This window comes from Hippocampus comes, unplaced genomic scaffold (genome assembly GCF_001891065.2).
Source record: "Hippocampus comes isolate QL1 unplaced genomic scaffold, H_comes_QL1_v1.1 scaffold101, whole genome shotgun sequence".
NCBI lineage: Eukaryota > Metazoa > Chordata > Actinopteri > Syngnathiformes > Syngnathidae > Hippocampus > Hippocampus comes.
The window spans coordinates 56,605-71,164 of NW_017805451.1; the positions used below are offsets into that span (position 1 = coordinate 56,605).

The following is a 14,560-nucleotide window of genomic DNA, read 5'->3' on the forward strand; positions in this document are numbered from 1 at the left end:
GTCAACCACAGAGGGAGCTCTTGGTTCACTGGACAAACGCTCACTGTCTAGCACGAGGCACTAGAGGGGTGGGACCCATCCAATCATTTTCTGAACCATTTATATCTGACAAATCAATCACAACTATATGTACACTTTCGGGTCTTCAATGAACCGAAAAGGAATGCTTTTATAATTCAAAATCCTCAACTTCAGAACCGTGTGGCGGCTGTGCGAACCATTGCGCTATTGTGCCTCGGTGAGCTTCCCTTTTTGAAGCCTTCCGCATTCTAATTTACAAAGATGCCCCCTGCATTTGTTTCCCAATAATAAAACTCCCCCTTTGTATTTGACAATCAAAACAAGATATTTGATCAGCGTCCTTCAAGTACGTCAAGCTTGATCAGGTGCACCTCGTACACACGTACACACACGTGCCAAGGCCAACACACACGTGTACCATCAAGGACAGCAAAAGTGTGCAGGAATCCATGTTTACCGAACGGTGGATTAATGCTCTCCAAAACACTTGATGACTTTCCAGGAACAAGCCACAAACTTTACATTACCACATGTCCTCCTCAAGCAGTACTAGACTGCTGTATAAAGATATTTATTTGTGATGTAAATAACAAGGAAGAGCGACGGCCGGTTTAATCTTATTCTACTGTGCATTCAGTGGGGTGCGGTGGGTAAAAGGTATTTCCTAATCAACAACAAGCACATGCATCAGCAATACCACAGTGGGATGGTAACAGTGAGATCACAAACAGACCTGGGACACATTTGGCTCTGTAGACAGACGTAATATTCACGACAAGCAAATTCATCCATTTTCACTGCTGAGATTTAATGTCGAGGAGACTGAATAAACAGAGGTGTCCAAGTCTAGTCCTTGAGAGTCCCTATACAGCCTGTTTTAGATGGAACCACACTTGGACACCCCTGGAATGAAGATATCATCAATGAATAGGAGAAATACTGATTTGTGGCTACTGTAATTAGACTAAGGCATTCATTTATTTAAAACAATCAGGACATTCATACGTCTGAGATGATATTCTTGATTCAGTGCAGTGCTACCCAGGTCTGCGAGCAAAGGAAGTGATCAGGGTTTTGGTGTGCGTCAGGTACCTCGGTGGTTACCTCGTTAGCCAGCAACAAACGGGCATACTGAGCGATCAGCAGGAGAGAAGCAACAGTACACAGAGTCAACACACGTCACATTGGACAAAAAAAACCCCAAAAACGATGGACAATAATCTTACATACCGTATCTAAATAAAATGGCATGTCAACAATTTTATTAAAAATTCAGTACAACCGCCCCCGTGTCTTCTACTTTTACTTTCATTTCCTGCTTCGAGATTGGAAATGTTCCCCTGGTTAGCTACCGTATTGGCGCATGCAGACTCGAAATGAAAGTGAAGTCAGTGAAATGACGAATCCTTATGAAGCCCAACACTGTCCAGAGAGCATTTGGCATTTGGAGTGTTGCCTAATCCACACACAGATAAGATAGTTTCAAGACTAAGCCTAACTGAAATAATTACTGTGCAAATCACACTCTAGGGCACTGCATTTTGTAACAGTTCACAGCTGTGAATATTAACTTCCTACACGGAAACAAGTATCTCTTTCTCAACACCTGGCTTTGCATGTGCATCTGAATACTTACGCTGTTGTCCTCCATTTTCTCCCTCCTCTTCACCTTGTGTGTTTCATAGTCCTCCATGAGAGTCTGCATGAAGTTTTTGGGCCGAGATCCTCCGGAATCCTCACTGCCGGCGTCAGATAGCGCCCCTTCTGACGGCGAAGGGGAGACAGGCGGAGCAGGTCGAACCTTCTCGATCTTTCCTAGGGTGTAATAATTTAAATGGTTACATGAAGCACACAACAGGGTCTACATTTCATTTGGAATACCCAACTGGGACAGTAATTCTCACTGTTTCGACACCTACTTCTTTCCCTAACGGCTTAAGCCAGGGGTAGAGAACTCCGGTTCCTGGAGAGCCATATCCTGTTTGTTCTAGATCCTTCCCTACTCCAACACACCTGATTTAATTGCTCATGATTGTTTCAGGCCTCTACAGCGTTTGCTGATGAGCTGATCATTGAAATGAGGTGTGTTGGAAGAGGGAGGGATCTAAAACAAGCAGGATATGGCTCTCCAGGAACCGCAGTTCCCTACCCCTGGCTTAACCCATATTCAGGGGTCACCACCGCGAATAACCCCATTTTATTTTTATCATACATTTACTCTACTAACATAAATCCTGATGTGAATTCCATGAGGTTTAGTTAGTCAATCATCTCGTACCAGGTGTCACACAGGAAGCGTGTCAACTAACCTGGTGCTGTCCTTGATGTCAGTGTGAGTCTTGTTGGCAAGCTGTTGCTCTTCAACTTGTCTGCCGGGGATATGGTGGTTTTCCGTACTCCTGTTCTTGCAGGAATTTGAGGAATGGCAGAAGGTTGCACTTCTCTCTGTTTCTTCAGTTCTTCCTCTCTCTGCTGAGCTGCTCGGATCTCTTCCTCGATCATGGACAACGTACGCTGTTTCTTGGAGCGAAGGCGGAATGGTCCGCTTGCCACTTCCACCTCAGGGCCTTTTGTTGCCGCTGCTGTGCTACGTAGCTCAGCCGCTTCGGAATACTTACTGAAGTAGCTGAACTCTGACTTTTCAGGACTTGGAGGGGAAGGGGGACGGCAGACTGTGGCTGGCCTGGGTACATTGGCCGTGTTCACAGGGCAAGGATCCGGCGCAGCAACCGGGGCCGAGGAAGCGAGTGCTCTCGTGTAAGAAGACTGGATTTTGATTCTCGGTCCTCCCACTTTGGGTCTCTGTGGTGGAGATATAGGCTGAGAAGGAGTTGGAGAGGATTGCGATGACTGAGTCGGACTGGATGAGGTTGACTGTTGCTCTTGTGTTTTTATAGGCTTCTCTTGGAAAGCAACCTGTTCCTCAGATGTAGCAGCTCTGAGGGGGACAGCTGACTGTAGATGGTCAGCTTCCCCAAAAGACACAGGGGAGGAAGATACTGGCACTGGACTACTTGTTGAAGCGGAGAGTGAAGACACAGGGCTGCTCATCTGTGAAGAATCTAAGTTCGGGAGAGATGACTGCCAGTCATCTCCATTTGTCGAGAGGGCATTTTGGATCACATTTTGGACAAGGACTTCTGCTTGGTATTCAAGCTCATGCTCCGCTGCACTGCCAGTGGTTCGCCCGTTGACTGGCGTAGTGGGCTGAGGGGTAGACGGTGACACTGGGGTCAGTGGTAGCGGTGTCGGTGGAAGTGAGGCCCCACTGTCTGAAACGCTATCCAAGCTAAACACCGTTGTGTCCTGAGAGCGAACTGATAACTCTTCCAGTCCCGAGTCTGACTCCTCGGGGTGATAGCCTTGGGGTATCTGGCTCTTCCCTTCCTCTTCATCACTTACATTTGTCATGAAAGCACGAACGCTGGTAAATTCTCCTGCAATGCCTTCATCAGACCAAGTCACATGACACTCTCCGGTTTCTGGAACAGTGTTGCTGTTCCCATGGTTGGACTTGGAAAAGGGTCTGGCAGAGTATATGTGAGGAGCTATGGAATTCTTGGTCACTTCCGCTTGCAGGAATTGCTTTCTGGCAGATGAGAAGTCAATCTTGTTTTCCACAATGTCTTCCTTCCTGATTAACTCTGGGTCAAAAGTCACCAGCGTGGGAGGTCCAGTAACTTGGGGCTGCCGTTATGGATGAGAAGACTGAACGTCAGAAAGCAATCACCATCGACTCAAAACAGGAGAGAGGAATCCGGCACTTACCATGCATCCAATATCCCATATATTTAGCAGTTAGTTTATTTTTGATTTTATTATGATTAGTATTTTTTACCCAGCAGCCCCGATCACATTCCTTACTGTCTAGATGGGAATAGCATGTGGTATGGCACTTATTGCTTATGTGTACTTGTCTGCTACCTGTGTGTATGAATAAGATGAATTCTGCTTCTGCGTTTTTCTCTCTTGGTATTTTCGGAGAGACTCGAGCTGTTCGGGGTCCAGTTGCTCCTCCAAAGGAACCTTAAAGAAACGGGGAAATCAACCAACAGGCTTTGTTCGACGAGTGTCTCAATATTACAAAATCAACAAATATTGAGTCGTTAACTACCTCCTGTGGAGGGTTCCACCAACGTTGAGCGATGCCAGGGTTTTTCTTCACTGCCTGGTCTCGGATCAGCTCTTGACGCTCACGCTCCAACTCCTGGACCTGTCAGAAAGTCTTTTGAGCATGTCTAAAGCACAGTACAGTAAACTATGTTGGTCCTGTCGTTTTCCCTAGAGCCCATTTGCAGGCTGGTTCAGTTTACTTCCCCTTCTAAAAAGTACCATAACATTCAATGGTATTGCACTTTTAGGTACATTTGCCATCAGGGTAACAACTGCACTAGGAAAGAATGGTTGGGTGGAGTTTGTTTTGTTGATTTAGCACATGGAAGCATCATTGGAAAATAAGAACGCAAATGTGCCATTTCACTAAATCCAGTGGATTGCGATGAAAAGATGTCAGGGCACAGTAATGCACCATGCTGCATTCCTCCTTATCTACGGCACTCTCAACAAAGCGAAATGCAAGCTCAATTGGAGTTTAACTCTGCGCTGATTACATGACCACTGACCTCATCTGGATTTCGTCTCCTCGTCACTCTGACGTGCTGCTCTTCTCCTGGGGTGTAAAGTTTTGCCGGCCTTCTTTCCTCCTGGAAAGCTCTGAGCTCAAATTTTGCACCGCTGTGGCTCGGTTCCTCCGTTGGCGTATGCCCGTTGGTTTTTGCACTGGATTCATCCTGATGTAGGAAGGTGGTTTGTCTTTGCCCCTCCACAAAGATTGGCTGATGACAACCAGGAGAGGAATTGGACACACACACAGACGAGTACATTCCATCTACGCTGATGGGTTTGGTGTATGCAGATGGGGAGGAGTTTCCATTAGTGGGTGTTTCTGAGGCCGCATCCAGTACCTGATCAAGGTAGCGGATCTCCTGAGAACAGAGGAGAAATTAAAGATGGAAATGAGTAAGAGCTTAGCAAGGCAATGCAATCTCTTGAATCTGTCAATTTTGAACAACTTTCGGTATAAAAAAAAAAATCACAGCAGTGGTGAAAGCTGCTGTGAAGATCTTCCCTTTGCGGGATGACATCCTGGCTCTGCAAGTACCGGATTTCATTCATTGTACATTGTGCCTTCATTTCAGACGCTTCACCTGGCAAAAGTCTTCTTCAATTCAATATGCTGTCACAAATGAAGGAGGCAGCAGTGGGAAGGTACCATGTGAAAAAGCAGAAGCTAACTCAACTTTTCTTTGAGGAGAAAAATGCTCCTCTGAAGAATCAAGTAAAGGACATTCATGCTCAGCTCCAGTTGGCAAAGGAGCAGATAAGCAGTCAGGGACAAAAATTAGCTGACTTGTCTGCCAAACTGAAGTCAGAGGGGAAGGAGAAAAAAAATATCTCTGGGACCAAGTGGAATATTTAACACTTTCAGGGACAGCGGTCACTCCAGTGGACAGCTTATCATGTTATCAGGTTACAGGTTATTATTTGTATATAAAAGGGTTAACCAATGAGGTAAAAACTGCAAGTCAAAAGGAGAATGAGGCGAGCCTGCCTCAAAAATGACAGGAACCAAGGCAGCTTTATGAAAATGTCTCAACAGCCTCAGAGAAAACAGATCAAAACAGCTTGATTTTCAGTGGAATCAGGCAGTTTTTTTGAGGACACACATCTGTATTCCAAGGAGAAATGCCTGTGGGGTAGATTACAAAAAGAAGTGGCAGAAATGTGGCAAGACCATAGCCAGATGGCTCCGATTGAGTGATGGGAAAACTTTTAAAAGTTTGTGATCGGGAAACGATTGTCAGACTGCATTTTTACATCTCTACCCCATGCCAAGCTTCCTTTGGGGCCCTCGATCGACCCCTTATGAAAAAAAGGATAATAATTATTTGATTTTTGATTTAATTTTGGCACAGTTGCAGATTAAACCATCACATTTCATCACAAAGTTCACGATAAGCGGTCCATGAGTTTTAACTTTGGAGGGTGAATTAAAAAAAAAAAATCCTCAAATATTGAAAATCCACGTAAAGTTTTCACAAACCTGAACAACTCTTCCAAAATATGCTGGTAAAAAGTTAATGGTTTCGACACAAAAGCAGATTTTTTTATTTTTTTTTATTTTTAGAAACTATTACAAAGAATTATTGACCACAAAGCAAATCTGCAGGTGCTACACCGTGAGTAAGCAGCGATCGACTACACCACAAAGACTGATCAAAGTCTAAACATTGGGCACCACAGTGCCGGCCTTCATCAGCTCCCAGTTGTCATGGTGATGCCAGTGAAACCATGGAACTGAGAAAGTATGACTTCACAAAGGTTTGGGATGCCCTTTGTATGACGACATCACAGCTCTGTATGCATTTCACACATTTTGCGAACGTGCGACATGTGCCAAGCGCTACATGTTGCAGTAATGGCTGACAGATCCAAATTAGTTCACCCGGAACGCTTTACAACCATTCAATTCAACATGTTCATGTGAGCGCAAGAGAAAATGTTGTCACGAGTGAGGGAATTGGCCTGCGGCAGGTATAACTCTGCCAAGCAGAAGCTCTTCAATGTTTTCCATGAGGAGGGAAAGAAGTCGCTGGAGAATCAAGTCAAAGACCTGAAAGCTCAGCTCAGAATGGCAAAGGAACAGATTAGCTGTCAAGGGCAGAAATTAGCAGACTTGTCCGCCAAGCTGAAGTCGGAGGGGAAGGAGAACAAGATTCTCTGGGACCAGGTGGAATATTTGACCAATGAGGTCCAAACGGAGAGTAAAAAGAAAGACGCTGAGGACAGCGCGCCAGAAAAACCACAGGAAACAGGATACAGTAGCTTTTGGGAAAAGCGTCTGAGGACCAAAATCGTCAGGGAGAACGACGATGGAATCTCGCTCGACGGCGAAACGCGGCAGCAGGTCAACAATCAGTTTCAAGTCGGGTGTCGGTTTATGGTGAAGAGCGGCAATAGAAATCCTATGGACCTGAGTGATTCATTTTCCTCCGATGAGTCGCTATCTGACGACACGAGCGACTCAATGTCTGATGACAGCGATGAAAAGATTGACAGCGACACGTTATCAGAGGACACGTACGATCTGGTTTTTAACGAGACAATGTGGGGGGACTTGAAGAAGGAATTCATCGAAATACGTCAGGATAATCATCAAATGGTTCCGGTTGAGTGATCCATAAAGCCTGGAAAGGGGCTTGCCGATAAAGGAGGACTTTGAATCGTGAAAGTCATCCACTCTGCAAAATTCTTAATGTCATCTTTCCTTTGAAAGAGTTGCCAAAACAGGCAGTTTCAGCAGAATATGGTCAAAATGTTACATGCTAACATTTGTACACGTCACAAAAAACTCACACGGATATCATTGTGACATTTTTTTAAAAAAAATCTAATGTACTGTCGCGTTTATTTCTTAAAGAAGTTCTGCATTGCATTCATGCTATTCCTTGCCACATGTGGATTGTTGCGATATGATTTGTATTCAGAATTTTTCAAGTGTTTACATATGTACAGTATATATACATCCATGCATCCATTTTCTGAACCACTTTATCCTCACAAGGATCGCGGAGGGTGTTTGAGCCTCTCCCAGCCGTCTTCGGGCAGCAGGTGGGGGACACCCTGAACCAGTTGCCAGCCAATCGCAGGGCACACATCCGCACTCACACTCTCACCTAGGGACAATTTACAATTTAGAGTTTTCCATTAACCTGCCATGCATGTTTTTGGAATGTGGGAGGAAACCGGAGTACCCGAAGAAAACCCACGAGGCACGGGGAGAACATGCACACTCCACACAGGAAGGCCGGGATCAAACCATCTGCACTGTGAGGTCGACGCGCTAACCACTGGACCACCGGGCCGCCGTGCATGTATATATACGGTGGATCCAAAAGGTTTACACACCTCTGTCGAAATGTCATTTTTGTTATGTAAAAACGAGACACATAAAATCATAAATAATTTCGGAACCTTTTCCACCATTAGTGTACTCGATAGCCTGTACACCTTGAAAAAAAAAAAAAACTCATCGGAACCAAATTGTTGATAATGGCTGTGTTCAGAATCGACAAATCAAATTTGAACTCATGTGAAATAGGAGAAAGTGCATTATTCTGCCATTTTCAGTGATTCTGATTAAACTCAAGTAAGATGTGACACCTTTGTGGTCAAATCTTTCAGCACAAGCAAACGTCCGCAGAGCTTCGTAAACATCTAAGGCACATGTGTCAAACTCAAGGCCCGGGGGCCAGATCTGGCCCACCACATCATTTGATGTGGCCCGCGGAAACAAATCAAAAATGTCAACTTTCATGATGCTCGCTAAAATCTCGACCAAAATTTCGAATTCTCATTTGGAATAAATAAGAGTGATACTGTAAGCATTTTCTTCTGACCAAACCCCTCATGACAGTAACTTAAACAGTAGGTGAATAAACCGTTATTCTTGACATCTTTATATGGTTCCAGTCATAACGCCCCTCCAAGGGAAACTGTCACTAAAATCTGGCCCGTGACAAAAATGAGTTTGACACCCCTGATCTAAGGGATCTCAGCTACCACGGATGCAGAATTTGTTTGAACAAACATATTTTTATGAATTCCGATCAAACACGGCCTCATTTTTCCGGGCGTCAATTTATCGAATTTCCACATTAGATGGAGCCTCACTTTGAGGGTATGAACTGAAACACATTGAGTGCAGATTTTGCATACCTGCTCGACATCGCTGTCGGATGTCACTGTCTTCAGCTCGACACTTTGGCCCTGGACGCTTGATCTACTGAGGCAGCCATGTTGAATCTGCTGGCTCTCCACTTCCATGATGAGCGGTCCGTCAGTGATGATGCTGACTGATTCCTGGAAAGTAACACTCTTTAAGGCTCGCTCTTTAGGTATTGCGCCACTGACATCCTCGGGTGCCTGCCACGATTTCTGCGTGAAACAAAGAAAAAGATGGAGCAACAATTGAAAGCTGCACGTTGTAAGTCAAATGATCCTCATGAGTTTAGAAACCCGTTACGGTCAAACCTGAGAGCTCAGAGTTGTTAGTAACTCCTTAAAGAATAGACATCACTCGAATTAATGTGGTCTGTGTCTGTGCCTTCCTAGCGGCCACTTTATGACAACTGTGTTGCTATGCGTTACTAAATAGTGGCTCGAAACAAATCTCTGCACTGAATTTGCGATTCTCCAGCACAACTGCCAAATCTCAAGTTTATATCATTTTGGGTGTGTAGCAGTATCAGGCCCGATCAGTCTTGAAAAGTTAGTACAAAAGAAAATTATGTGTCATGACATGACGAAACAGGGCCGCAATGTGATTTCTAATCTATTCACTTGAAAATAACAAATGACTGCTTATTGCTGAAACAATGACCACGACGTTAACGCCTTTATCAACAAACATCAACTATAGCAATGAGCCACAATGATGACAACCAAGCATTCTAATCCAAACCCACATAACATCATAATATTTTATCCAACACATTGCGGACCTCACAAAAGCCCACTTGTGGACCTTTTTCATTCACTGGAGGTCATGAACAACAAGAACAACAAACAACTCTGTTGGCTTTTCTTAGTCAACTGCCTTGCGTTCTTCCACTCGATTTTAAGGATATGGTGACTTTCACAAGAAAGCCTCCGCTGACCTTTATTTGCGTTCGGAGCTTTAATGAGCATCACCTCAGTGAATTGAGTCACAGATGATGAGATTTCTTGTTACGCTTCACGTTGTGTTCTAATGGTGCTCAAATTGCTTTCACGTATTTACACAGGTCACTCACACATATTTGATTTGTTCTGACCCAAAACAAGTCCAGTTTAGGTTTTTTGCAGTTGTTGACTCTCAAGGGTATGCGGTTTGGTGTTCACCATCTGTTTGCGGTCCAGCAGGTGTTTTGATTAATTTGTGTTCTATATCAACAAAATAGGGAAAAAAAAAAAATTGCGTCCTGGGAGGGGACATTTTTAATGTCGTGCTTGAACTGGAAATCGAAAGCAGTTTTAAAGCACTGAAAGCCCACTTGGCAAAAAAAAAGCAAAAAAAACAAAAAAAAAAAAGCCTGAAGGAAAATCCATTGAAAAGAGATGGATTGCCTCAAGGGAACAGGCTAATGCCCTGTCCTTCCCTTTCTATTATTTGGCTCGTGTCCGCTCTCCCGCTGAGCTCATTCTTCTCCTTCCTTCCTACTTTCTGAAGGATTATGAAGGAAACAGTGCAGTCACATGGTGGATTATAAACGCTGCTTTTCTCCACCATACACTGAACAACAGCCTCCTGTAAGTTTTTTTCTTGTTCTCGTTATCTTTTGAGGACAAATCACTCCCCCCGCCGAGGGCATCTTGGTGTCCTGTTTTGCTCGGTCATGTGAGATTTCATCCCGTCTAATGAAGTGTAATGGAATTTCAAAAGAAGCGGTGTTACAAAAGTCACTGTAGCGTAATTGCTCAGATTCAAAGGAGCATTCGTGTTGAAATTGGAGGTAAAGCCTGCCGGTGAAACCTGGAACATCCTACAAGCATCGTGGGATCACTCAGGTTATATTGACGAGATTTTTACGACGCTTAATAGGAACAAATAATCCTGTGTTCCCTTGGTCTGTTTTTCCAGAGCGTCACAGCACATAATGGGCACTCAGAACTGAGGTGCAACCACACCCAAGGGTTACACCGACATTCCGCGAGGTGCCCAACACGTTATGATGGAAACTTCATCATCAGTGCTTTGAGAAGTAAAAAAGCAAACATTGCCAACAACTTTTTCACAAAAAGTGGCTCTGACACTTAAACAAAAAGTGTCTCTGACACTCCTCCAACCTCACAGTTACATATCAACAAGTCAAAATGATTTATCACCGTTCACCGTACTACTGTTACCGTCACTTGTGAACTCCAAGTCTTTGATCTTGTTGTGGCTGATCACGTGTCTACTTTTAGAATGTGTGTGTAGGAGGAGTGTGTGTCAGAGCCGAACAGGGAGGATACCCAGTTAATGCCTGAGGAAAACCATTATAATGAGAATGTCTCATGGGCGATTTTGCCACACAAACCTGAGCAAAAACATAATGGATGGGTGTGTGCGCGCGTGTGCGTGTGTGTGTGTGTGTGTGTGTGTGTGTGTGTGTGTGTGCGTGCGCGCGCCATTACACAGCAGGTGAATGTCCATGCGTGTTTGACGTGAGCTGACATTCCAGACATACTGCAGCAAGCTCAAAGCTCCAATAACCACTGAATGTGATGAAGGACACTGTATGCGTGCCCTTTGCAAACTTAAAAGGTCCAAACTGTCCTCTTGCATGAGTGTTGGAATGCAGGAAGAAATTAATTCGAACGAAAGTCAAACACATACCATTTTATAACGCGCTGCTGGATGCTTACACGCTTGAGAAACTTTTAATGACTTGAGCTTTTAATTATTATTTTTTTAAAAATGTGATTAACATTAAAATAATAATTACAATAAAATACATAAAATTAAATAAGACAAGAAAACCTTTATTTGTCCCACACTGGGAAATGTGCAAATATAATAATAATACTATATTATAATAATAATAATAATAATAATAATAATAATAATAATAATAATAACAATTATTATTATTATTATTATTACAAATAAATAATGCCTAAAAAAGCCGAGAAGATAAAAAAAAAAATGAAATCTCCAAAAATAAGATGAAAAGAATAAAAGGCGGCCCAGACCCAGAGAATGCAGTTCCTAAAAAGAGAACTTTCCATATGGTTGAGATCCAGCTCAGCGGAGGATGCTCTGAAGGAATATCGAGGGAGGCAATTAAGTGGGAAGGAATCACAAGACAAATAAAGACGCACATGGTCCATGTGTGTGGCTGTGTGAGTCAGCTGTTGCCGTCTAAATGTTGGTCCTCTCCCCGGCTGTCACCAGCCCAAACACATCTGGAAACTCTTAACGCTCTGACTGTGACGCACAAAAGTTGCAATCACAAACACGCACGTCAAGACCGTTTTTTATTAATACTCGCCGCATCATGCCTGAGACTGGGTGGGGGTGGAGTGTCGAACACATGACTGAAAGTGTCCCACAAGAACACACAATCTTACTTTCGATTCCCGTTAAACAACGTGAAAAATGAAAATCTGATGACGTATTTCAGCGATAGCATTCAGTTTCAGCCGCCCCGATCCTTGTTTTATTTCTCCGATTCTATCAAGTAAGTGGCACTTCCTTGGTGGTGTTCTAAGGTCGGTGCTCATGTGCCACCTTTTTCCACTTTATACTTGCGGCACTTCATCTCCTTGAACAGTTGCATTGTGGGTGTGCGGTTACAATTGACTTATCCGTCATGTGATGTCACTTCCTTTTTTTAAATTCTGAGACATCATTCCGGTTAAATTACACTTGCATTCAATGTAACGTTAAAACGCAGAACGACGGACTTGGTATGCAATGAATCATGAGAATCTAATGGTCTCATACCACTGTCTTCACCACATCTGCTGCACACGCAGTTTGAAAATGGCCGCACTCACCTGTTGCTCCCTCCGTCTGTCTCGGTGACTCTTAATCCACAAATTGTCAAAAGGTTCCTTCAGTTTTAGAAGAGTTCTTTCGACTAGTTTCTATCACGTCTGATCCTTCTCAGCGCGGCTCACTCCAGCCTTGCTCCGTTCCTGCTCCAAATTGTGGGAGTGCCGGACTTTTCCCTGGCCAAGCCTTTTCCTCTTCTTCTTCCCCTCCTTTTCCTCCCCTCCCATCTCTTTCCTCTCCTCCATAAAGCCTCTCCTCTCTCAGCAGCATTCCTGCCGGGCTGCCGGCTGAGCTGTGATGTCATAGCGCACGAGCGTGCGTATGTGTGCGTGTGCGCGCGCCCACTCCTCCAGATGCCCTCACGCACAAAGATGCCTTCTGTGCAGACGGGCCGGCAAACATCCATCCTCCCTATTGCTGCTCTCACCTCCCTTCCTGTCTGACACCAAGCCACTCCTACCTTGTCCTGATGGACAGATGATGAGTGATGAAAGGTGGAGGAGATGATAAGAGGGGAATGGCATTTTATTCGGCCATCGTCATTATTTTAGGCACTGTTGGCTCAGTCGCAAATACAGTGTGTGTGTGTGTGTGTGTGTGTGTGTGTGTGTGTGTGTGTGTGTGTGTACATACTGTATATAGTCCATGTTTGGTAACGGGATCACAACAAAGGAAACCAGAGATACGGAGTCATGGGCTCACTTTCTCTGGCCTTTTACGAGCACTCGCTCAACACACTCCACCAAATATGCAGTTTTAAGTCAGTCAATATCAGAATAAGCGCGGTGAATCATCAGTCTGGCTTTTCCAACAACAATGTGCATTGGCTTGGGTGGAATTTAGCTGTGCCAGGTTTTGTACAACAAATGTGACATCAATGCAGTAAAAAGGAACATGAATTTAAGATTAAGGCAATATTTGCAAAGATTTTTTTTAAAGCCTCTAAGATAACCAGCAGCAGACACAAGTAACCGTTCTGAACTACAGCAACCAGTTTCCAACCACGATACACTGCCTGAGACACATTCTCATCTTCAATAATCTGTCTGTTAAATATACAAAAATCTCATATATGGCTCAGCATTCGTCAAAAACACAGCACAACTCTTACTAATCCTTTTTAGGGACGGCTTTGGAATACCTTGATGGCTATAGAGAAAAATAAATAAATGCATCTAATAGAGGAAGGGATCTGCCCCCTTGCCCTCTTCACCCTCTTACGCTCTCAAAACTCTGAATCCTTTTTCGATTCCAGTGTCGTATAATCGAAAAGAAATAATGTCAATGGAGGTCCAAAACACATCCTTCTTCGGGGTTTCAAAGGCCAAGGCATTGTTTTATGAATGACAAACAATCTCCTTCCTTGCCAACAATGCATTCAATTTTCTGAAAATAATAAACGTGCAAAAGAAAAAAAAAATAAATCTTACGCTCTTGTGCCTTTGAAGTGCAACTTTTTTTCTGAGTTTGGCAGTCTGATTGTCAGTCGATTGGAAATGAGACGAGGAAACGCCAATGACATGCAGACATACAGTAAAAGGCAACAGGAGCACATGTGATGTTTTATTCATGTGCGTGATTGCGCAACTGGGTCAGAGCTCACGGGTCAGTACAGAGCAGCGCCCTGAGCGGTCTTGTGTCATGGAAGTTGGTCACGATTGATCGGCAACACCAACTCACATGCTTTCAGCAACTGCAAGGTTTTTTTGTTTGTTTTCCTTTCAGAGGTGCAAATCGAATTTCATAGCAAGAGGTCTCATCTCTTTTCATCCAGTGGTCAAATCTTTATTCACCATCGCATATTTTGAGAGCTGGTTTAAAGAGGCATGAAGAGGAGGATTCAAATCTATTTTTCCATGAGCTGTATTATTCATCTTCCCAACAATAAAACACAAATCACACTTCGCGTCTTTGAATAGGGCCATGGAAAACCGAAATTATGTTTTAGGAGGAGGACAA

General features: G+C 43.8%; 1 protein-coding gene across 5 annotated transcripts in view; it reads right to left on the bottom strand.

Moving 5' to 3' along the window:
• The window catches only part of palm2akap2 (PALM2 and AKAP2 fusion), a 73,879-nt gene that overhangs the window by 2,310 nt on the left and 57,009 nt on the right, over positions 1 to 14,560 (bottom strand). For 4 of the 5 annotated variants that reach the window (XM_019874048.1, XM_019874052.1, XM_019874049.1 and 1 more), the window contains 6 exons: positions 8,800 to 9,018; positions 4,644 to 5,006; positions 4,136 to 4,234; positions 3,946 to 4,047; positions 2,331 to 3,708; positions 1,658 to 1,836 (listed from right to left, as the gene is read on the bottom strand). In XM_019874048.1, the coding sequence (XP_019729607.1) occupies positions 1,658 to 1,836; positions 2,331 to 3,708; positions 3,946 to 4,047; positions 4,136 to 4,234; positions 4,644 to 5,006; positions 8,800 to 9,018 (2,340 nt within the window). The remainder of the gene's footprint in view (positions 1 to 1,657; positions 1,837 to 2,330; positions 3,709 to 3,945; positions 4,048 to 4,135; positions 4,235 to 4,643; positions 5,007 to 8,799; positions 9,019 to 14,560) is intronic. The other variant, XM_019874050.1, reaches the window with a different exon arrangement.